Raw genomic sequence first — 24,491 nt, forward strand, 5'->3', positions numbered from 1 at the left:
AAGCACTTTACTTTGTTATACAACAGCTTTCTTAATATATGACCACAGCAAAAAATGCAAATTTCACACTTACGTACATAGGGAAATATTCAACAATAAGAGCGATAATCGCGTGCGCAGGTGTACTAAACATGTCTTCAATGTTGTCAAACATTGAATAAAATGTAAAACAATTGTTCAAATATTTTAACTGACGTCTTTTCAATAATCAAGGACTATAAATATTATGTATTAGGAAAAAAATGTTATTTTGCTTTGAATGTAGCGCGTGTAACTATGACTCATAGCAAGGGGGTAAACAGAGGCAAGATTATGAAAATCAAAAGTACTTTGTTATTTTAATGATTTGATATTTCTACTTCTACTTTTATTAATGGACTAACTAGAAATATTAGGAATGTAATTATATGAACAAAAGACATAATCTAGCTTAGAATTTAACCCGATCTCTGATGTCTGATAGTCTGATGAACTGACGTATAATACTAAGTATTTCTAAACCTTTTTTTTTGAAAGGTTCGTATATGAATAACAAAAGCCTAATATCATTATCGTGTGTCGTAGAAATGATCTACATAAGTGTTACACAATACATTAAAGCGGTCGCGTGAATCGATTCTCACTCGACTCTACTCGATTCGGGCGATACTATCGATATTTAATCGAATTAACTCTACATAGGATATCGATGCAAAGTATGCGACGGACACAAGGCAAGCGTCGAGTCACGGCTGCCTGACAACAAAATGTACGAAAAGTACAGATATGGTAAAAAATATTTGTTTAAACATATTCCATCATATATTATTTTCTTCTGTTACACATATAAAAGCATGTAAGTAAAAACATTAATGTATGGTGAATGGATGAATTCATAATACACGTAGCAGCAATACGTAGCTATTTCTATGGCTTTATTATATGATGTCATTTAATTTCTACCATTAACAATCTTTTATCAAATAATTTAATAAATTAATGTTCTCTCATCAATTGCCTTATCCATTATCGAATTGATTCGTAGTTCTTGTTAAACACACTTGGCACGTGTTATCTTCGTAGACTTCGCTATCTGATCTTGTCGAAGGCTCGCCCACTATCGATGCCCACTGTCCACTGTCCCTTGCCCATTGCCCACTGCCCACTGCCCCACTCTTCTCGGATCCAAATCACCGGGCCCTTTGTTCACGAATCCAGTGGAATCGTCGATGTATTTGTACGACATGAAGTAGACTGTCAATTTCATTGATGGAAATTAAATGTAACGTTTAAATAACTAATAAACAAATTCAATTTATGTTTTCTCACTATTTTTAAAGAAAATAATATCATCATAACGTATGTGTATTTGCCTCTAGAGTTTTTTTTCTCTCGTACTTTCGCATCTATTAATCGCATTGAGAAGGCTGATGAAAGCCGAAACATTCGAGGAAAAACTATAAACACCTAAGAACAATGGAGCTAAGCCTACGTATTTTTTAAACAAAATTACGAAAACTCTATATTTTGTTAAATTTTAATTAATATAATTTCACAACTCACTTTTACGTAATGACAATTTGTTTTGTTTTATTCATTAAAATATTTACTTTTATTCATTAAAATAATTGTCTGCATCATTAATAATTCATTGAACAAATTACGTTAATTAATATTGTGCAACTTAAATACTTATATAACCTAAGCTATTTAAAAGTAAAGCTCACACATATAGCTATATACATGTGTTATTTTATGATTATCAAATATTTATTAAACCTTTATATACGTTAAACATATAAAACCTTTAAGCAGTTATTATATTCCTAAATATTAGAAATAGATATAAAATAAGTAGAACTTCCTATTATTTTTTTTTATTAAAGACTTTTAAAACTGAAATAATTGTTATAATAAAAACTTATTATACAACAAACAGATTGCACAAGAACATCGTTAGTTATTACCCGTGAGTGCGTGGTGTGTCGTGTGTGGTGTGTGGTGAGTTGTGCGTTGTGCGGACGTCACTAATGACTTGCTGGTTGTAATCACTTTGCAATATTTACGTTAATCACAAGGTCGTTACACGACAACACATTGACACATTTATTATATATCTATCTATAGTTATCAACAGCTTGTATATAAATCTTGTCTTCGATCATATGTTCGTGTCTCAAAAGCACAATACCAAAAGCTCACATCTAGTTATCGCAGCGCGGAACACAGAGAAGTAAACACAAGCTTTCTCTAGATTTATAAGTTTTACAAGAGATATGCCGAATACATTGTGAGGAAAATATGTCTAAAGAATTCCACTAATAATTTACCAATATTCATACGTTTAATACTAATTACTAATTTACTTAACAAGAAATAATAAAGTCATTATTTTATTTATTACATTAAGTATCTATCTAGCTCAGAACCAGGAGACTGTTATCCCTTTTCTGTTTTTTATTTTTAATTCCGCGAACGAAGTCGAGTCATACAAAGATGTTAAGTCGGCTGAGTTGTGTCGCATCGCGTCGTGATAGCTATCAGATTACCTACACAACATTGATAAACAACGAATTATGTCTAACGTACATGACTCGCCAATTGCTAAGCTTATCATATCATAACTTCCCAGTTAAACTCACTCAGACTCCGCTGTTAAGCCGTGTTAATTAATCCCGGAATTCAAGCCGCTTACGAAACATACACATACGTCAGAAACAATATTTAATAAAAGAATTAATAAAGTTACAAACCGCAACCTAGTTGCCTGGAGTTGTGCTATCATAGCACCGGTGCAGCGGTCGCTAGCTGCTCGCTGCTCGCCACGCTCGGCTACGGCGGCGGGAGTCGGTCGGCCGAGCGGCGGGGAGCGGCGGGGAGCGGCGGGCGGCTCCTATGTATCGCAAAGCTCGCGCCGCCATTGGCCACCCCGCGCCCCCAAAGCTGCCGGGGCGGAGCGCACGCCGTCGATTATAAATACTGCTGCCCGCCTCCGCGCCCGCCAGTCTGCTCGCCGCTCGCAGTCACAGTGCACGTGCGCACCGCGCCTCTACTCTGTCGTTCATAGTGTTACACGAGTGCTCTATCATGGTGAAGTTCGAAGGAGATTTTAGTATAAACGCTATATTGATGAATCGCGAGGCGAGCAAGTCGCCCCCCTCGCCAACCGCCTCGGCCGCGTCCCCAGCGGGCGCTGCGCTCTCCGAGGCCGAGCTTAGTGATTCGGAGCTGGACGTAACCGGCACCGAGCCCGTCGACTGCTCCAAGCCGAAGTCGGATTCCGCTGACAAGAAGCATGAGAAGCCCGCCTACAGCTACAATGCTTTGATCATGATGGCCATCCGCAACAGTCCCGAGAAGCGGCTCACGCTCAACGGCATCTACGAGTACATCATGACCAACTTCCCTTACTACAGGGAGAACCGCCAGGGCTGGCAGAACTCCATCCGCCACAACCTGAGCCTCAACAAGTGCTTTGTGAAGGTGCCGCGCCACTACGACGACCCCGGCAAAGGCAACTACTGGATGCTCGACGCCTCCGCCGAAGACGTGTTCATCGGGGGCACGACGGGCAAGCTGCGCCGCCGTTCTGCGCTCAACGGCCGCGCACGCCTCGCCTGCTTCAAGCGGCCGCTGTTCCCAGGCGCCGCGCTGCCACCCGCCTACCCGCCCGCCGCCTACTCGCAGCTCGTCGGCCTCTACTCTCAGCTGCTCTACCAGAGGTACGCGCCGATGCAGATGAAGGCGTCCCCGGTGGCACCTGGTGCCCTGCACCCTGCTCTCCGCGGTGCCGACGGCCTGGGCTACTCACCGCTGCCCTACTCGCCTGCGCTCTACGCCTCCGAACGACTCGCGGCGCCCTTCCTGCCACCCTCGCCGCCCGCGCTGCGCTCACCACCCGCCTCGGGCGCCTCCAGCCCCGACCTGCCAGCCACGCACCTCGCCCACCCTGCACACCTCGCGGCCCACGCGCCCCAAAGCCACCACGCCCTGGCGCCTCACATCTACAAGCCGGTGCCGGTGCTGACGCGGCACTGACTGCATACGCGCCCTCTCCTCCTAGAGGCCGGGACGCTCCCGACACCGCTCGGGGTATCGAATCTGTGATTTAGTTTTAGTAGCGGCGGGGCCCGGCACCCAGCACTCGGCACCCGACACCCGGCACCCGGCACCCGGCGTCCGGCGCCCGGAACCCGGAACCCGGCGCTTTGCAATATTAGTAAAGTCGTTGTTCTCACCATTCCTGTCGTTTCTCCTTGTAAATTTTATATGTGTAAATATTTCCAAAGCGTATATTTATTGACGTATCTAGATTAAGGTTAATAAGATTTAATTAATAAACAAAGATAAGTTGCATTTAAAAATCTCTTTTCTTTTACCTCAACAACAAGATTTGATTATCAGATGACATGTGATATAACTCTTATCTGAGGGAGATGTTACGCGAGCTGACACATCGCACGGCAACTCACCAATGTTACATACATAATATAACTCTACTCTAGTTCTCAACAACAACAAACATTTAAATACAGTAGCAGTCCTGTCCTGACTACAACCAAAGGCCACCGAGCGCACTTGCGGTCGCTCGCTAACATTATATTTAGGCCTACAGAGCAAACGCTTCCATCACAACCTAATCTTTTAAATATTTTCAATACAGATAAGATCGTGGCAAAACATTTGTTACATAAATACAGTTTATCAAAACAAATGATATTGTATAATAATCCATGCTTTGAATGAATAAACAATAAGTGGAATTAGTTAACATAGAGTTTTAGTAAAAGGATTACTGAAGGGTTTACAGAACATCTCAGTCACGATGATATTGTGAACTTCACTTACACCTAGAAAGATAACATAACTCGAGCAAATACAAACGACGATAAGTTTTATTAAGATTTTCTTTAGCGAATAGTTCTTTCAATTTGAAAACAAACAAGCTTGCAACAATATCCAAACATGTGTAGGCTATTTCTGTTCACAGTGAACTTACCTCTGTCTTTTTTTATTACTTATGACCAAATTAAAGTCAAGCGTTAATTTAAGCGTTTAAAAAGACATTAGAAATTCAAATAAAATGCGAAATAAATACAAAGACAACATTAAATGATGACCTTGATTATTTAAATACTTACAAAATGAAGTCGCATGTAATTATTTACATTTGTAATTGTATTATTTTTGGGGGTTCCGCAGACTAAGATGGCAAAAACTGACTTGAAATACCTGAATAAAACGTAAAACTCCGAGTGCCAATTTGGATTGCATCTTTAAAAATTTCATGCGTCTGTACAATTAGTCATCTTAGAAGAACTAAAAAATAAGAATAACAAACAATTTTTTGTCTTAAATTTATTCAAACAACAGATAAGTAAATGAGAATTGAGAAAGAAATTACTTGATAATTTTTAATTTTATCTTTTTGACTGAAGCAATTTGTTCCCGAACTGGACGTTAGTACTTTACGTTTCTTTCTGTTATTATTTCCTATATTCTTGAGAAGTCGAAATAATTTACTATATGGAATTGAAAGAAAATTATCACTGGTATAAAAGATATTGGGTAATAGCAGTACTTTGTTTAACATATATTTCATACTATCTGCCGCCCGCGACTCCGTCCGCGCTGAATAAAATAAACTTAATTAGTCTATGTGTTTTTCAATACCATGTTCTACATCTGTACCAAATTTCATTGAGAGCGGTTCAAGATATAACTAATAACAAACATCCACGCTTCCGTCCATTTAAACTTTCGCATTTATAAAATTACTAAGATATGAATGTATTCGCTTTTCCTTTGAAAATAATTAATGTGTTTTAGGAAGGAACAGTATTCGCTGTCATTAGCAAATCTAAATTTATCTATAATGTTAAACCAAATTCAAAAAACTTTATTTTCGGACAAGAGAAATGTATGAACGTAATATAACACGACACGACATCAATACTTCATTATATTTACATATTAACATACAATAAGAAGTACATACATACATACGTATCAGTTTGCACAACGTATAGAATACAATACAATTAATTTCATATTATTAACATAAACAAGTCAATTTTTTTTTAAATTAATGCAAAATAATTACAATCAATGACCACGGAAATACATAACCCTTCACTGAATACATTTTGTATTTATTTTGCAACACCACAGTGACGTTGTCACGCAACATAACGCAACGTAAATAAACTAAACTAAACTAGGAACAAAAAACAATAACATTAATTTCTTTTAGTTTTAGTTTTCAAAGTTAGTCATAATTTTTCAACTTTCTCTGTTTATCTTTAATCTCCATTCGTTTAAATAATAATGTACACTTTTTTATCTGATCCCTAAACGGCTTTTGTTCAGAAATCATTCGAGCACGTCTTGTTAATAATAATAATACTACTAATCTTATAAATGCCAATGTTTACATGGATTGATGTTTGTTTGAAAGTATCTCCAAAAACGACTGAACGCATCTCGACAAAATTCGGCATTCATATAAAACATAGTCTGGAAGAACACGTAGACTAATAATTATTTTTTTTTCATTCCGCACGGACGGAATCGCGGACGACCGCTAGTATGATATAATTTTCCACTTTCCCTCATCAGAAATCTATCCTTATAATAAATGGTATCTTTATTTAACCGGTTTAAAATAATACAAAGTGAAGTCACATAAATTGTATCGTTTATACAACAAACGACAATTAAACGTCCGTTAATCGTTATTGTCTCAGTAATTAAGTTAGCGTCAGTCGGAAACTCTTTATTCGCAGTTAATTTTAACTGATTCACTTATTTAAATAGAACACGGTTAACCTTTTAAAGTTATCTCGCCGACGTAAAGCAGCGCCGGTTAATTAACGACTTTCGTTTCTGTTAACCATGTAGTTGGAATTACGTTACGTCTCTATAACCATATTCACGCTTATATATCAAAAACAGGTAGGCAGTCGTCGGTTTCTTTTCATATATATGTAAAAGCAATATGAGTCAATATTGTTTATGGCAATTGAGGATTTACAGAAACATTTTAGATAATAATATCAGTTTAATATTGTCTACCTGGGTATTAATTCTAGAATAAAAGTACCAAACGTTCAATAAATGAACTAAAGCAGTAAAAGACAATTATAAGTTGTCCTCCGTGTATTTGTGACATTACATTTTGGTCCGTTATTCAAACTTTGTATTTTTTATAATCCGCAGCTTAACGGAAATAGCACAAAGTAATAGTGAAGTGATACATCATGAAACATTCTATGAACTGTTGTCAGCCGTCTGACGATTTACACACAGCAACAACTTGATGCTACCTTATCATAAAAACTTTACATAAAATTGTGAAGCAACAGACGTAGCATCTTATTTAAAAATGTATGGCGCAAGTGGAGTTATAACAGCGATTAATATTAAATTTATAATTGTAACAATAAAAATTATATAATAAAGGAGATAGGACGCAATACTATTTAGAAAACCGTAAAAAACTTCAGAGAAAAAGAGTAGTAGAGTAATATGACTACTTAATACTTTTACAATAAAAACAAGCTGCAAATCGCACGACATACATATAATTTAAGTATAAGATCAAAGCAAAAGATGATGTTTTAGTTTTATATTTAGATATATGGGACCTTTGACAATGTCACACTTTAGAGAACTCTTTATTAATTCGATTGACTGTGATTGGTTGTAATGTTGTGTGTTGCAGCACATACTTGGGACACACTCCGACACGTACGGACAAACAAACGGACAATCAACGGCGTCAATGACGTCTCAGTCATCCATCACGCTGCTGTCTCTGACACAGCCGAGCTGACACATTCCGACCCCCCTCCCCCCGCTCTCTGACATTCTGACAGCAACTACCAACCAAGTCACAACATCACACAAACATGTTTAATTATATCAGTAGCGGTGGGATTTTTGCTAATTACTGTGGTTAGGGTAACCAATGTGCCAAATTGATGAATGATAACGCGGTTAGATTGGTGTCATATTTGACCGGTCTTGTCTCTATTTATAAGACAAAATATAGTTATAGCTAAGATTAGGAAAAAGCAAAATGTGACGTTTTTCATATTATGTTATGTAATTTAGTTATTCACGGCGCCACTATTTTAGTCACAAGATCGTTAAGCGTAAATCAATCATAGAAAATAATAAAGCAAGTTGTTAAATAGCATTTAGCGAAGCGCGTCACACAATGAAAATCGTTAAGTGATACTTAGTCACAATTTAGTGTGAATTACTAATCAACTGTTTAACTTAATCTAACGTTTAACGAGTTTAAATACTGTTAGTCTTTGTTAGCACCTGTAAATCTTTTGTAGCTTGCACCTTTACTGGGAATTATAAATATTAAAGCACAATATATCATACTATAATACATTTGGATAAGACAAGTGCAACGAATTTCATTGTTCACTGTAACATTGACGATTGATGGCATTCTTACTGCTAACTTATACACGATTGAATATTGAAGTAGATCGAAGAAGAGCGATGAGCCCCCGGGGAACTGTGCTGTGAGGTCCCTTCAGTGTGAACCACCGTGCGACAAACAGACACACAGCACAGCGCGTCAACAAATCAACATGTTTGATCAGAATTGCAATATTAATGATGTTACGCGTCTCTTTTGGTATGATCAACACTCAACGCTTGTATTATTAATTGTAGATCTTTTCCATAATACGATGTGGAGCGGAGTTATGGCAACCCAATTTTTTTTTGTATTTTCATTTTAAACTAAAAGGAAATGTAAATCTACAAGGTAAATGCCTTAAATAACAATCACAGTTTAACATAAATTCTATTAATGTAATTACTTCTACAAGGTTCCAACATTTATTAATATTTTATTCATTACGCAATGTATTCAGGCCGATATCGGCAGGGATCTATCCCGGTACACATGTTGTGGATTTCGACTAGTACCCGCTGTCCTGATAGGTATATTTATATGTCCTTAACGTGGTTTTTGAAGATTTAGTATGATATTCTGCAAATGCCACGTTATTAACACGATGGGAAAAAATATTCCGGAAGTATGAAGACTTGATTATTAAATAATTAAAACATATTAAGCTGTAAGTTAGTTACTAAGTTTATGTTTAATTTAACTAACTTATACTGACTGTGAGTCGATTAACGATTAAGTAACAAGTTGAATGAATATTTAACGTCGTTTTAAAACATATAATATAGTAGGGTCTTATCAGAGTATCCAGCAGCCGCTCCGGCCGGCGCTCGCCACCACAATAATGACAGAGCGAGAGTAGATATATGAAGAGATGTGATAACACGAGATAACACAAATATTTTCTGTGTCCGAGTGTACTCGGTAATTGCTTAACATTATAACATGAATTTTAATAGAATCAAATGAAACACTTTTAGATTATATTAGAAAACATCTGCTATCGTCCGCACTGGGTCGACTCAACTGCGCGCCACAGACACGGCACGACACGGCGCAGCAGTCAGCTTGTACAGATAATGTTATAATACATTTAAATGAATAAGTAGCAGCAATTTAAAATGCAATCGTTTCCAAATAACAGTTGACTAACACTTTTTTAAGATTAGAATTGTCTTGCACCTAATTAAATAGGAATTTCTCCTGCGAGTCCTTTGTCTTAGGAAACATTTGAACTTAACTTTTACTTCTTTCTAATATTATAAATGTGAATGTTTAGATGGATGGATGGATGTTTGTAAGAAGGTATCTACAGAACGGCTGAATGGATCTCGGTGAAATTTGACATAGATATAGGACATAGTCTGAAGAGCACATAGGCCATTGAGTTTATTTTCAATTCCGGACTGAGTCGCGGGCGGCAGCTAGTTAACATGAAATTGAATACATTTTGCATAAGAAAATTTCGAAGCTGCTAGATCAATGACTAATACAAATCAGTATTTAATGGCATAGAGCAAATGTTCGAGGAAAAAGTAAATGATCGTTGGCGAGCGCAGTAATGTCCTCAATCGATTATTTAATTGTGAATATGTTTAGTAACGTCTCTGTCAGGCAACACGTCCGTTAATCGTATTTAGATGGGCTCGCTCGTGTGGCAAATAGTTTGTTTGTATTGTGGTGCGCGGCTGATGTCGGTGCTGCCCTGCCCGCGGTCACGTACGCTGCATCAACACAAACAACGCATTAATTGATAATTAATAGGTTCTATTTATTGTAAAACATTAGCGTACACAGGTACAGGTAGATACATTAGACAACATAATGACGTAGCGAAATGGAAACGCAAAAAAATGCGTAGATTCATTAACTAACAAACATTATAAATCAACTTGTGCAATAATATTTACTGGTATATTGTCATTGTTATAAGACTTTAATTGATTCAATTGATAATTTAATCTTCCATTTATTAGCCTAAGGAATTGTCATCGGCTTATATATTTTTATATAGTTGTGACTCAGCATTGACATTAATATGTCAACATTGATATATATATAATAATATACAATTAAGTAGTAAAGTTAAAGAAGAAACTATTTTTTTACAAATTTTCTAGGATTCTAATGTCATTAAATAGTCACATAAAATATCGTTTTATCTGTCTGTATATCTATGTAAAACGAACGCTGTTAAAGACGACAGAAAATAAAGAGGATGGAAAAGAGCTGTTGGATTTTGATAAACTTTGGAATATTATATAATAAAGTAAAAAGAGAAAATGAAAATATAAAATAGAATAATGAAATGAGATTGGCACGCGCTGTCTGATTGAAGATATATTTATAACTGCTGTTTTAAATAGCAACAGAAAAGAAAGGCAAAATACATTATGTTCCAAATATAAACATATAAAAATTATAAGTAAAAACGTATAAAAAGGTTCCGTATGTGTCGGCATCGGCTAAATATACGAGTATTTACAAAACTACTACTTATATTGTTTATACGTGATTATCATAGCAGCAAGTGTCCAGTTTCAACGATATCATTTTGCATTCACACTGCTTTGGAACTTTGCTCTTACCCGTGCTATCTAGATTACTTAGAGCCTATTCGCCTTCGTAACAAATGAAAATGTAAAAAAGGATGCAAATAATTTTGAATGCCATCAGCAAGACGGTTGAGACAATTTGTACTCGTCCCGACATGACATCGTATTATACAAGCAGAAGTAAGAATCATACAATATTGTAGTAATACATATAAGTAAGTAAAATGTATTTGTATCAAAGAGTTTAGTGATATTATAGTTGGTAAGAATGCGTTCAGCTGATATAGGAGCGCGAGCGACGCGAGTGGGGGCGCTCGGCTCGTCCTGTCTCTAAACTCAATCCTCTCATAACAAAGCCGTATCCTAGTTAAAGAACAAGCGTGTTCCTGTTATTTATCTATTGTCACGCAATACGACGAGCCGGCCTCGCCTGGCGCCGCGACGTGCCCCACAGCCGCAGCGTGTCGCTGTGTGTCACGTTGCACCGTGTCACGCTGAGGAGCAAGTCAATTGCGTGCAGCGTGCTCCATCCCCCCCCCCGCCCCGCTCCTCACCCCAACCCGAGTAGGAGCATTGTTGTCACATTCTTTGATACACGAGCAAAGTGATACTCAAAGTTTTCCTGCGGGACTATTTGTAGTATACAAACAATTTCATTATTATTCAAAGTTAAATTATTATTAAATGGAACGAAACTTTAACAAAATGAGAACAATCGAAATAAATAAATGATTTTCATAGGTGGATTCTTATGAAATTGATTTAAGTAATAAAATTTGTAGTTAAATTGCTGTCATTGAAAATCTAGTCGTGACTTCTTTTATTATTTCTTATTTATTTTAATGATTTAATTACTCATTACGTCTATATAAATAGTTATGAGTTAGGTTTGAGCATCGCTTGTCCAGCTAGATATAAGGATGTAGCGGAGGAGCGGCGGCCAACAATTGCGCCTCAAGTGAACACATCCTGGTCGCCGAGCCGCCGCTGAGAACACATCTCTGCCCACTCCTACGTGTTGCGTGCTGCGTTCTCACTGCTCACTGCTTTGTATACATACATTTGCTAGCGTATCACAGCTGTTTGTACGTACGCCAATAATGTTGGGTAACAAGCATTTCAGTTATTTTGTTACATTAGTAAGTCTAAAGTTATGTGTTGGATGTTTAAATTATAATACAAAAGACGAATAAATAGAAAGCGAGTCCTCAATAAACTAAGCTGTACGTGTCTACTTATAAGAATAAACAATAGACGTACAAGGAGAGGAATTTGAGGTTAGACTGGACATTAAAAAAACTCAGGGAGGTAGAGTTCTCTGGCTGAATTGATGTAATGTATAGTCCAAACTATTGAGCAATTACTTACTTGTAATTAAATCTACACTCAGCGCGTAAAACTCTTTATCTATTTTTCAATTAAATATCACTCAGGTCCCACAACATAATACAAGTGGTAACGCGTAACTTGCATATCTCAAAAGGCATTTGTCTACAGAAACGATAGAGAATAAATTGAAATCAAACGCGCCGCAGTTCAATGTACAGTTTTAATGAACTGCGTGAAAAGTGACACCCGGCACATTGAGCCGGGGCACGACAACTACTTTATACATGTATGTAAAGTCAAAGAATTAAATTATCTTCAGAATAAGAGTAACAATTTACCATTATACAAGTTGCTATGACAAGTTTTCCACATTAAAGTTATTAAGCATTAAATATTTCAATGTAATGGGTAGGTAATAAAAGTCCTCGACTGTGCGTATTAACAATACCGGTTGCAAATGATGTCTCTTTAACGATTTTTAATTAACTTGTTGGTGTAAAATGTTAATATGCGTACTATTAAAGAACTGCAACAATTTAACAACATTGTTGTAAAGCACAAGTTTTTGCTACAAGTCTACTGTAAAGTAAGTACAACTGAATCTTAGGTCCCATTTTACTTTTAATTATGAAGTAACTTTATTAATATACTAGCTGTCGCCCGCGACTCCATGCGTCCATCCATCTATCCATCCAGCCATCGAAACATTCGAAATTATAATATTAATAAGAAGTAAGATGTATATGTAAGAAATTTTATGAGATAACGAAATAAATAGATCCTGACTAATATTATGCACTATAACAAAATATAAGAGTGGTAGAACCCGCTTTAACATCTTCGCACGAATTGGCCAGGTTCGCCCGGTGAAATACCACCACCACACAGAAAACAGGCGTGAAGTGGAAGAAATTCCGCGTTTCGTCTAATGAGTGTGCGTCCCGGAGGCCTAATTTAGTCCTCTTTCCCTTCCCACCCTTTTCTTATAAGGAAAGGATGGGAAGTGGAAGTGGACTTTCCGGTTCAGAGGATGCATGGAAAGGGAATATATTTTCTTTCTGTGCATCCTCTCCTCCGTCGATTAAAGGTAGGCAACGCATATGCAATTGCGTATGTCTATGGGCAACGGTCACTTCGCTATTTCAGCGATTTCAGGTGGCCGCTCGCTCGTTTGCCACCTTATGATATAAAAAAATAACCGAAAAAATGAAGAAACGATTATAAAATATTTTTTGTCTTAAATCAGTTTCAATTGAAATCAACATGTATTATAAATACATATTATAATAAACAGATACTCTTACAGATGTTTTTTGTAGTTAAAATGTTTCCTCACATTGACGCTGACTTGTCAATCGTCAGTCAAATCAACGAGCATTTGTTGGTACAAACGTAATCAATACACACAGTTTAGGAACAATAAGACGATTAGCTCTGCACGCCGCAGTCGCGACCTCTGACTGCACCACCACACCATGCTGTCAGATTCACAAGTTATCAATTAGGTAAGTCAATGCCAAATATGTTAGATTATATGCAATTTTAGTTAAAGTCAGTCGTCACAATGTTAACCTGGACATACCGATAGCCTGATTCTAGTCCTGTTCTCTTTTTACCTACGCTCAAATCTTTACTACAATAGACGAGCAAATTATCTTTTGGTTATTGCTTATGTTATAGTGTATTGCCTGTATATACTTGAAACCTTTTATTTTATTTAATATACTCATACGTTCGTCTCTAGAGATGATATAGTTAATACATTTTAGTGACCAAAAGAGAGTTTAAGAGAGGTTAATGAATGGTATGAGACAGACGGCCTGCGCCCGCGCATATACGGCCTCGGGTCGCGACCGGCGACCGGCAACCGGCGCACGCGTCGCTCAATCTAATAACCTCTCCCGCGCCAAGCTTACAAACTCTTCATTAACGACGCTTAGGGATGTCAACTTTTACTTATTAAGTGAAAAAATACACAATTTCTCAAGCCACCATGTATTCAGCTTGTACGCATTAGCTTACAGAAATATAAACATTAGTCAAAGTATACATGTATTATATTTAAGTATTTGTATAATGAATACACTGCATTAGGTATTTGATTCAATGTATTATTGATTATGATTTGTTAATGATTTGTTGCACAAAGCCACAGTTCCAACGAAAACCATAATTGCAATGAAATAGTAACTAATATTCACATCTGTGTTTAGTGCTAACATGACACACAGCGGGTTCGCAGTGAAGGCGCAACCCTAGCGACTGATTGAGCTTTGCGTTTAACAAGACTTCCTACTTAGCTGGTTGGTGATAACTTCTTCGTTTGTAATCATTAATTCTTAAGTTTTATAAGCGCTCTCATAGACGCGTCTCCTTAAATGGCTTTGTGTATCTAAATAAAATACTTGATAACTTTGCTTTCAATACTATAACACTACATTTAGCAATTAAAGCAAACATTATTTATTTAAGTAGCATACAGCTAAGCAATGTTATTATACAAACAACCAATCATATGTAACTCTTATAATAACACTATAAGATAACTTTTAAGAAACATTTAGTTAGCTGAATAAGATTAAAATTGCTTTTGTAGTACAATTAGCCTTCTAAAGTGTTGAATATAACCATCAAAAAAGTACAAATAGGCTTACTACATTGTAGAGGTGACGCGACGTACAAAGTAACCTGTCTCCCCCGGACCCCCACACCCCCGCACATTAGCACTCGCTATCGACAACTAATGTTCCGACACCGTACAAAATAATCATAAAAAATCTCTCAAAAGAAGTCCCCATACTCATCTCACATCTGACAAATTTCATACAACAAAGCCCCACTGAATGATATAAGGGTTAAACGGATCGCGGTACACAAACAATACTAAACACATCAAAAAACTTTAAATACAATTATTTGAATGAAAACATCCTTTATTACTATAGCAGTAAGGTCGACGTGAGTCTCGCGTTGAGGTGAGAGCGAGGTAAAATCAGTTGTTGATAGCGAAAGGGCTATAGAAAGGCGGCGCGTTTGATGGCGTGTCGGATGTCTCAATCGGGAGGCTTTACCGCGCACCGCCTGACCCGCCCCGCCCCGCGCATCCCTCCCCGCGCCACGCATTCTCTAAGCCTTCCATATCTTATGATAATTGTACAAGTTATATTTAACTTAACGAGAACAGTATAGAGTTATGTAGTACCTAGTAGTAGTATAATGTTACCGCAGATTTGATCTTTTTGACACTATTACAGGGACAGAATAAAAAACAACCTCACTATTCTCGTAGATTTGTGACGGGGGCGTCTTGTTGTTCGAACTAAAATTCAGTGTTACTTATTACTGTTTAATTTGCTGTATTTTTGGGCAAAACAGTCGATAACGTTTTTATGAAATTTACGTATCAAACGAGTGCATGTCTAAATACAACATAACACAAATGTAGCGCAGCGCGGTCACAGCTCGCCTCAAATACCCACACAATAATTGCCGACGATAAATCAACGATGAGCGTTGAAAGGGTTAATATGCCGAGTACAATAACACATCCTTAACCCTTTGTCGCTGACAAAACGTCAAATGAACTCTATTCCATGACTTCAAGGTCGAAAATTAAATGCTCACTAACAAATAAAAGAATATTTCCCCAAAATTATTGATTCGATTGTCTTCATAATGCGGATGTTAAGCTGATCTCCTTAACACCCTTTAGTTACGGTTCATAATGATACGGTTGTAATTTTATTATTTCATAAATCTCTCTATTATCTAAGTATCTCCACTTTAAAGATACAAAATACCTCTCTACATACCTTTATAAATTAACTCATCTCAATTGAAATACGACAAGGATTCATATATAATAAGATATGAGCAAAAAGCAAACCGCATACACATAACAAATCCAGACAGAGCTGTTTAAGAAAACCTCTCGGGAAACTTGAGTCGGTCTAGGTTCCGTGGTGGCGTGCCGAGATGCGGTGTCCAATGGCCATCCCCGCCGCCGCCGCGACTTATAACTTAATTAACCCGGCGCTGGAATAATTCCAGCCGCGGCCGCGCAGACCTGAGACCCGAGAGATGCGCTCTGTAATCTAATAAAGTCTTAACCCTTCTCCTGCGCGCGCTACAACAAGCTACAGTAATCCCGCTCGACGCGATCACTAAACCGGAAAACGCAAATTGTACAACAAAGACGTAACACATCTGCGCTTGCGCATCCACCGTGCAGGCGCTCGCGCACCCGCTAATGTGGACCTTATCTCCGCGCAGTAAGGGCACACCCGAGGCGGGGCTTAGCAGATTTATTATCGATACAAGATATGTTTAATAAAATGCAAAAGGAATCAGCGGCGCGGACAAACTCGACTTGAGTGTCGTAGGGTGACCACGCTACTATTAAATAAATTATAAAAATTTGATTTAATTGCAATGCGGCAACAACTTCCTCATCTAAACTTAAAAGGTCTCCACGAGGGTATGACGTTTTCCCTCGTTATATTTGCAAAAACTTTACTTAATACTGTTGATGATGCCCCTGGGTAGTACCTGGGTTTGAACTTGTCAACGAATTTTATGTCAAAATTATTTCTTTGACTATATATTGTTCATGAGTACCTGTTTAAGCCACTACCTTAACTGTGGAAAGGAAAAGTCTTCATTTTACTAATGAATCGTGGACACCCTCACATACTCTTGCAATAATCGCGAGCGTCAAGAGCACACGAGGAGAGGCGAGGCGACGGCCTGGGCCGGGCGCGCCGCTCCGCACGCACTATTAAACCCAACCCTTCAGCCACTTCTGGGCTGCTGAAAGTCCCACACAAAAACCATAATCCCACTAACATACGCCAAAGAATCATCTATTATCACTTTAAAAAGGAAGTTCTCTTGTAAAGAAAGTGCTTTTTAATATTTAACGTAAAACCTTTTGTATACGGATGTAAGTAAAAAAAAAGCAGTTTTTTAGCCGATTATATGAAATGAATATCTGATCTGGTGTTTCGCTACGCTGCCCACCAATGGGTTTAAAGATAAACGCGCCGTAATCGGATTTTTTAAAGTGCCTTTACATATTTTGAGTAAGGTCGGCCTCGAGATAAGTATTACATTATCTTTCGTGTTGTAATATTTCGCAGTAAACAAAAAAGGACTCAAAGTACGATCGCGTATAAAGCCTTCCTCTCATTCTCATCGGTATCGGATCCAGTTTAAAAAGATAAGGCGGCTCAGATGTTCACGTCACGTCCTCATACAAATTATATCGTCACAGAAACGAGCGATATTGTTGCTGTCAACAATTAAAAAAACATTACAATGTTTAATAATATTTGTAGAAATGTAGACCATAAGTAAATAAGACTGAAAAAAAACCTGAAACGCGACCATAAATGCGAATTATGAATATATTATTTGGTGAGTGTGTACAGAACTGTAAATAAATAATACAAAAAGTGGTAAAGGAGCGCAGCCGGCGATCTATCTCGGCCACGATATCGCGATGACGGCTGTTGTTTGTATATCGATTAATTAATAAATCGAGTTTCGAATCGAGACATCGAGATGTAACATCGATACGCGCCGCCTCTCTAATTGACTCGAGCCGCCACAAAAGAGCCAAAATAACCGCAAGCCTCTGCGCTCGCCCTCGTCCGGCTACTCGGATAGTGCGCCTTACGCCTATGACAATAGGGGCTCCCTTCCTTGTTCCCAGGCGAGGCCGCCGGCAAAACCACCGAGGCACACAAAAATAGATAACAACGAACACTAAATGCCGGGCATTTTACCTGTCATATTATTAAAAAATAAATAGTCTATCCGATATGAGGGAATCGATGTATTTTAGATTAATGGAGACCGATCTCGATTATCTGGTCGGCGATGCGGTGTCGGCTCCGATGCATCGATTTTTTGCGAATAAAAAGTAACATAATGTCGCCCGCATCGCAAGCGCGAGACAACGCAGCTCCGGAGTCTTTTGTGACGTACAATGTGTTACATTAGCTTTTGGCAGTTTTTATGAATTAGCTATTGCTCTGCAGTTTTACCCGTTGACACCTGTTGCAGGTTCGCACGGGGCGCGGCGGGGTGCAGCGGGGTGCAGCGGGGGCGGCGGGGGCGTCTGGGAGCAGAGCCGCGGCGCGTTTGAAACACGACACCGCGGTAACGCGATACACACCCCCGCCGCCCCGGCTTAGACAATAAACCTCGTGAGATTCGCGCATCGCGGGACTCTTCAAATACTTAGGACATTTGAATGATAATATGTACACAGAGTTGTACCACACAAAGGTATACCTACTACTACAATAGACAAGTAAGAGAATTTTATAGGAAAGTTAATCCGCAACACTGACAATTAATGTGAAAAAAATGTTCAAGCATCGCTACATCGTTAACTTTATTACGTTTTCTTAAAAAAAATAGCATAGTCCCTAGAGAATTTAGAAAATTGTTAAAAGTTTTAACCAAAATGTGCCAATATACTGGAAGTTAACTTGATACGTATTACATTCCATACAATATTCCTTCAACATGTTATCATTTGCTTATCAGCAAAACTTTCTTCGATGGTGACCACTCCGAGATTTAGTCAAAGAGTCAGGACTTGTGCTGTTCGCTCCTTGAAGCAGCACTGTAAAGAGAGCAGGCTGCAGTAACAAGACTCGCATTCATATAATTGGAGATGTACATATTTGAAATTAGCGCGTCGCGCGGCGAGGCAGAGGCGAGGCAGAGGCGAGAGGCCCGTCAGCTAATACATCACATTAAGAAGCGATTTAAAAAGGCCCATTGTAGTGCGGTGTCGGGTTTCGCAGACATTCTGCAGATTGGATTAAAGCGGAGGTGTCGCGGTAACCCTACCCGCCGCCGCGCCGCTTCGTGCCCGCGCTGGCCCAAACTGTATGAAAGCACTCATTCAGAGCCGCGCACAGTTTGTACAGACCGATAAATATTTTCCTCAGCAGTGGCACAATATGCTCCCCCTCGTCTCCCTCACGTCTTCGCCCGTCCGCGGAATGTCGGCCCGAGGACTGCAGACAGAATGGACTCTCTTTATTGCTGATTTTCTCGTGAGATGAATTCCTGCCTGCGTGCTCTGTTTTTGACAAAGAATAGCAGGTGTGAAATTCCACCGAGGAAGCTTTGTCTTTAACATTTATATTAAGACCTAATTCTGAGCACTAATGTAATGTATGACATGTTCAATCAGTCTACCTTTTATAATGAGAAATTACATAAAGTTAACTAATTTTAACCTCGTCGTAAAACTAAATATACAAAACCCATCAAAACTAAATGTAAATGCTTTAGCGGGACTCTATTGCAGCGACGCTTTAATAAGCTGACGAATATTTAATTAGAAGATGTGTGCCCGGCCATATTGACATCTCACGATTACAGCTCATTTAAATCTCATACGACCTATAACGGTGCGTACAAAAGCTATACCCTTGATAACAACAACTATTGAAATTCGTGTAAGCAAGTATTTATTGATTGACATTACAGTTAAACTGACCTCACTTTTATTGATTGTAGAGTGATGCAACAGCTACACCATATTATAATAATAAAACATACATAATTTAACTTAACCTTAATCTATTTTACTAATACTTTTAATATTAACTTAATAATTACCGTGCACTTTAATCAGACGAATGTATTATTATAATAAGTGAGTGACGTATGCGCACGCGCAAGTGATGCGTGTGATCAGAACATGGAAACTGTTTTAGACGTCGCTGCTTCGCCTGCCGCTGTCGCCTTTCTGCCGCGTCGCAGCCGCGTCGTGACCGCGTCGTGACTCCGACGTGGGCACGCAAACCAGCCCACGCCCACTGCTAACTCTTGTACACTTTGGCGATAAAAACAAATTTTATAAATTTATGATTAGATTTATTATGAATTTTTTTAACTTTTTTTAATTCACTTTCATAAATTGACATACATAATTATACAAACTCATAAATGATTCATACGCTATTCTTTACACAACCTTTTATTGTAACATTTAAAACAAAAAGTAAAACCTAGTTAGAAAAAACTCAGAAAACATATAGATTACTTAATTTCGTAAACATAGATATTTTACAGAAATATAATTTAATAACAACTTTATCTTTAAATATAGAAAAAACGACGTAAAGAATAGCTTGTTACTTGGACAGACAAAGAAAAACAAATAGAAAAAAGGATTATCCAACTTAGCACCACAGCGACAACAATACAAACAAACAGAACGAGTTAATATATATCTACCTAATGTAAACAAAGCGACTGATTACTGCAGATCAAGTGGCGATTTTATTTGTTATTATTGTTTGTCTTTACAACGTTTTGTTGTCTCTTTTATTTGCATTATTTTAATACAAAAAGGTTTTCGATTGTATTTAGTCTTATCCTAAAAACGTATTAACATAACTCTACCTTTTCAATGATTTCACTTTCTAAAACAATGAGCTTTCACTTACAAAAACAAAAGTACAGTTTAGTTTTGCAAATAATCGTAAAAAAGTTTAAAATAAAACAAATGTCGCGTCTAATATTTTTTAAGCGCTGCCACAGGTAAGCATTTCATCGATGACCAAATACAATATCCGAAGATATCTTACGCTAATCTGCTGCGGACGACAACTAACCTTATTCCAACGTAATAGAGTACAATTCCGTGTTATAATTATAACGAGCGGGGTCGCACGGTCAACTGAATGTTTCTAATAATTAGTTATCATCGATCATCGGAGCACGGCCACATTAATAAAGATATTAAATACCTTTCCCGGTCGCGGACGAGACGATCTCGACCTAAAAGAAAGGGGTGATAAGATACATTTTAGTATTTCTTGTAAATGTTTGGGCGGCGACATCAAAGAGCGCGGCATCTGTGCAACGTCGCTGCCAAGCCAATCGTGTGACAGCGCCGCGCAGCCCGCGCCAGAGACCGCGCGCACGCAAACAACAAAAACATAGTTTGTCCTTTCCTCAAAGATTCACTCGATATGCATAAGATACGAATATGTAAGGGGGAATTCATGATAAAAACTATATCTTATACAAAGTTAACGGTCTTAAAGAAAGGGGTGGAATTATGAAGCTAGTCCTAAAAACAATCTAGAGTGATATCTCTGCACACGTTAAGTCTATGAACTTGTCTTTCATAGATGTATGAAGTCACATTTAGTTACTAAAGTTCATGAACAGAATATTTGTAGAACTAATTACTTCAATCTATTGCCTGCATTATGCTTCTTATGTGTGTAACGTAAGTTAAAGTTAACCGCTTAGCCGCGGCGTTGCATTGCTGTGATGCTGACGTCGCTGCAGCTAACGACGGAGCTGATTGATTACGTTCAGCTCCCAGATCAAAGTTACTTTTGCAGGGGTACTCAACATTTTATAAACTTTATCTTACCACGTTTTGATCAATACCACCATTGCAATTGCAACATTTTGTAGTTATTGCGCACGTAATTAGTTATCGGTAGCAGCATTAAATTTTAAATTATTTCTTGTCTCTACATTTACTTCTTTCGTTTAAAATTAAATAATAGGTAATGAAAGTTGACGCCTAATTTTCATATAAAAAGCTACACAATTTTACAAACTAACACCGAACTTTATCTCGTATAAAGCCGATAGATTATTTAATTTACATACGGCTGGTTAAATTAACTCGTCCGATAGTTAATCTGGAGACGGTTGAACAGTTGCACTATTTCTATGTAAATGGCATCAGCCGCCGGTTAGTCGCCCCTGGCGCGGCGTGCTTCAAACGGCTTGATCCGTCAGCATTTTGACATCTTTTGATGATTACCGACAAATAATGAGAGAATTATTAAATGAGCCTCAGTTCTTATGGTAATTTGATATGTTCACAATAAATAATTGCTTCAGGTGCTCTCTTTGTAAACAACTCGGCCTCGTTGTGCGAATATTTGAAACCGATATCTACATTTTGTAAGATTAATGGAGATCAATTAAATTTACTCTAATAAACATTGCCTTATGTCTTCATTGAATGACTCTAATATTATTTAATAATTAATTAAATCTTATCTAATTATCCATTACAAAGTAGTTAATTACATATTGTGCATTGCGATACGAACCGTGATTTATTAGCTAGAAGTATTTTATTAAAATATGTGTGTGTGTGTCCATGTCATGTCATGTGGTGACGTTGATCCGTCAGTCCCCCTGTGCTGTGGAATCCGCACACTCAGGTCCCAGGCTGCGCGGGCGCACCACTGTCCCGTCAGCGATCTGTCTCTCACATAAACAACGGTGTACATTATATTAAGTTTATAAGTGTGATGTATGTTTTAGCATTTTATTTTATTTTGGTCTCTCATAAAATTCTGTTAATAGAGAGATTCTAGATGCGTTACTCAAACTTTCGTGAGACATTATACTAAACTGAACTAGTCGGTGACGCCACCGGACGAATATACGTGAGTGTTTAGCCTTGTTTATATATCAGTATAATATTCTAGATTTTTTAAATTGTATTTATTTATATAATAGCATTACAAATCATGTAAATTGTTGAAGGTAATTAACGTAAATAATAAGCAATTGCAGACAACGGCTCTGGCCTTCACGCTAGGGGTAAACGAGAGGGTGACATCAAATAAATGACGCCCAATAAAATAAAAAAAAAACAACGCTATACAATATATAAATAATCCGACTAACTTTACTATAATAAGCCAACGAAAAAGAATATTTATTAATAAAGCAATTTCTTTTTTGTGCATGTTCTTTCTAATTTCATAGGGTCAAATAGAAAAAGTAAAATGTAAATTTTTCTTTCGTTCTACTTGTTTTTTAATGAATTTGTAATAAATCATTATAGTTGAGTTATATTACTACATATAATTGTTTGAGGGTGCGATAGTAATTAAGATTAGCGCGCCACAAAATTAAGTTAACAAAGTCGGGGATCATGTCTTCTGAAACTTCAGCTAACTAATTACATAACATATTGATTTAACGAAGAGATCATCAACAAATATAAATTCACTTGGTCTATTTTCGAGCAGGCACTAATTATATCCAAATAGAATGGTCAACTTATAATATTGTTATAATTACCGGCTATTCTCTATATATATATAAAAGAAAGTCGTGTTAGTTACAATATTTATAACTTAAGAACGGCTTTACTGATATGGTTGAAAATTGGTGAGGAGGTAGCTTAGAGCCAGGAGACGGACATAGGATACTATTTATTCTTTTTTGATGTGGATGGATGGATGGGTGTATGAAGATATCTCTAGAACGGCTGAACGGATCTACACTAATTAAGTTTTTTTATATTTCCACGCGGACGGAGTTGCGGGCGACAGCTAGTTTTTATTAAAATTGTATTTTTATTATTTGACAACGCATGAGGATCCCTTACAAACGTCATCTTGTCTGCAATGTCCGTATGTAACACAAAAGGTCAAATTTGAACAATAAAAAACATACCCTAAATTATCTTTTGACATTAATGTATCTGATAGATAATAAAGTTAAGATATGCAATTTAATTTATATGAAGACAAAAACATATTATGTGAGGTATTCCACCCCCACTTGTATTTCATATAGTTATCATATTTAAGTGAGAAAGCTTATGATAATTCGCGTCATGCCTGTCTGTCTGTCTGTCTGTCTGTCGGTGTGACTGCGTATGATGGATGACCGGGTGTCAGCGGTTACGACTGCCGACTGACCAGCGCGGGGTGACAGACGGACCATCGCTTTCATGTTGGACATAACACAACAGGACACACTGTAAAATATGTAATAGATATAAACATTGGACTATCAATAGTAAATATTACTGATAAAACTCTTTATAAAATGCAAAACTAAAACATGTTAATTAAATTACATTTTAAAAGAGTCAAATAATAATTACTTGATTCCAATGAGACTTGAGTAGGTACAAAACGGACACAACCGGTCCTCAATCTCGCAAGAGTGTTACCCAGCACCCCTCACACTTCCAGCCCTTAACCCCTCAGCCCGCAGCACGTGAAACAATAGCTGACCGCATCCTGTAGCACACTGTCTCCACAACCGGCTTTGTTAATTGCAAATGTCGTGTTTTTTAAATATTCAACAATAGTACACTAGTTACATTTCACTCGTTATCATATTTAAATCATAACATTAGCAAAATAGTGAAATTAAAG

General features: G+C 37.6%; 1 protein-coding gene across 1 annotated transcript; it reads left to right on the plus strand.

Moving 5' to 3' along the window:
- Positions 1–2,953: 2,953 nt before the first annotated feature.
- Positions 2,954–4,326, plus strand: Foxg1 (forkfead transcription factor G1). Its single transcript, XM_013321174.1, has one exon. It carries the CDS (start codon positions 3,067–3,069, stop codon positions 4,015–4,017), a length of 951 nt encoding a protein of 316 aa, XP_013176628.1. The 5' UTR covers positions 2,954–3,066; the 3' UTR covers positions 4,018–4,326.
- Positions 4,327–24,491: the final 20,165 nt, after the last annotated feature.

The sequence above is a fragment of the Papilio xuthus genome, unplaced genomic scaffold, assembly GCF_000836235.2.
Source record: "Papilio xuthus unplaced genomic scaffold, Pxut_1.1 DF828952.1, whole genome shotgun sequence".
NCBI classification, from domain to species: domain Eukaryota; kingdom Metazoa; phylum Arthropoda; class Insecta; order Lepidoptera; family Papilionidae; genus Papilio; species Papilio xuthus.

Bases quoted from the DNA above. Each gene is read 5' to 3' on its own strand.
- Foxg1 (XM_013321174.1), top strand. From the start codon at position 3,067: ATGGTGAAGTTCGAAGGAGATTTTAGTATAAACGCTATATTGATGAAT.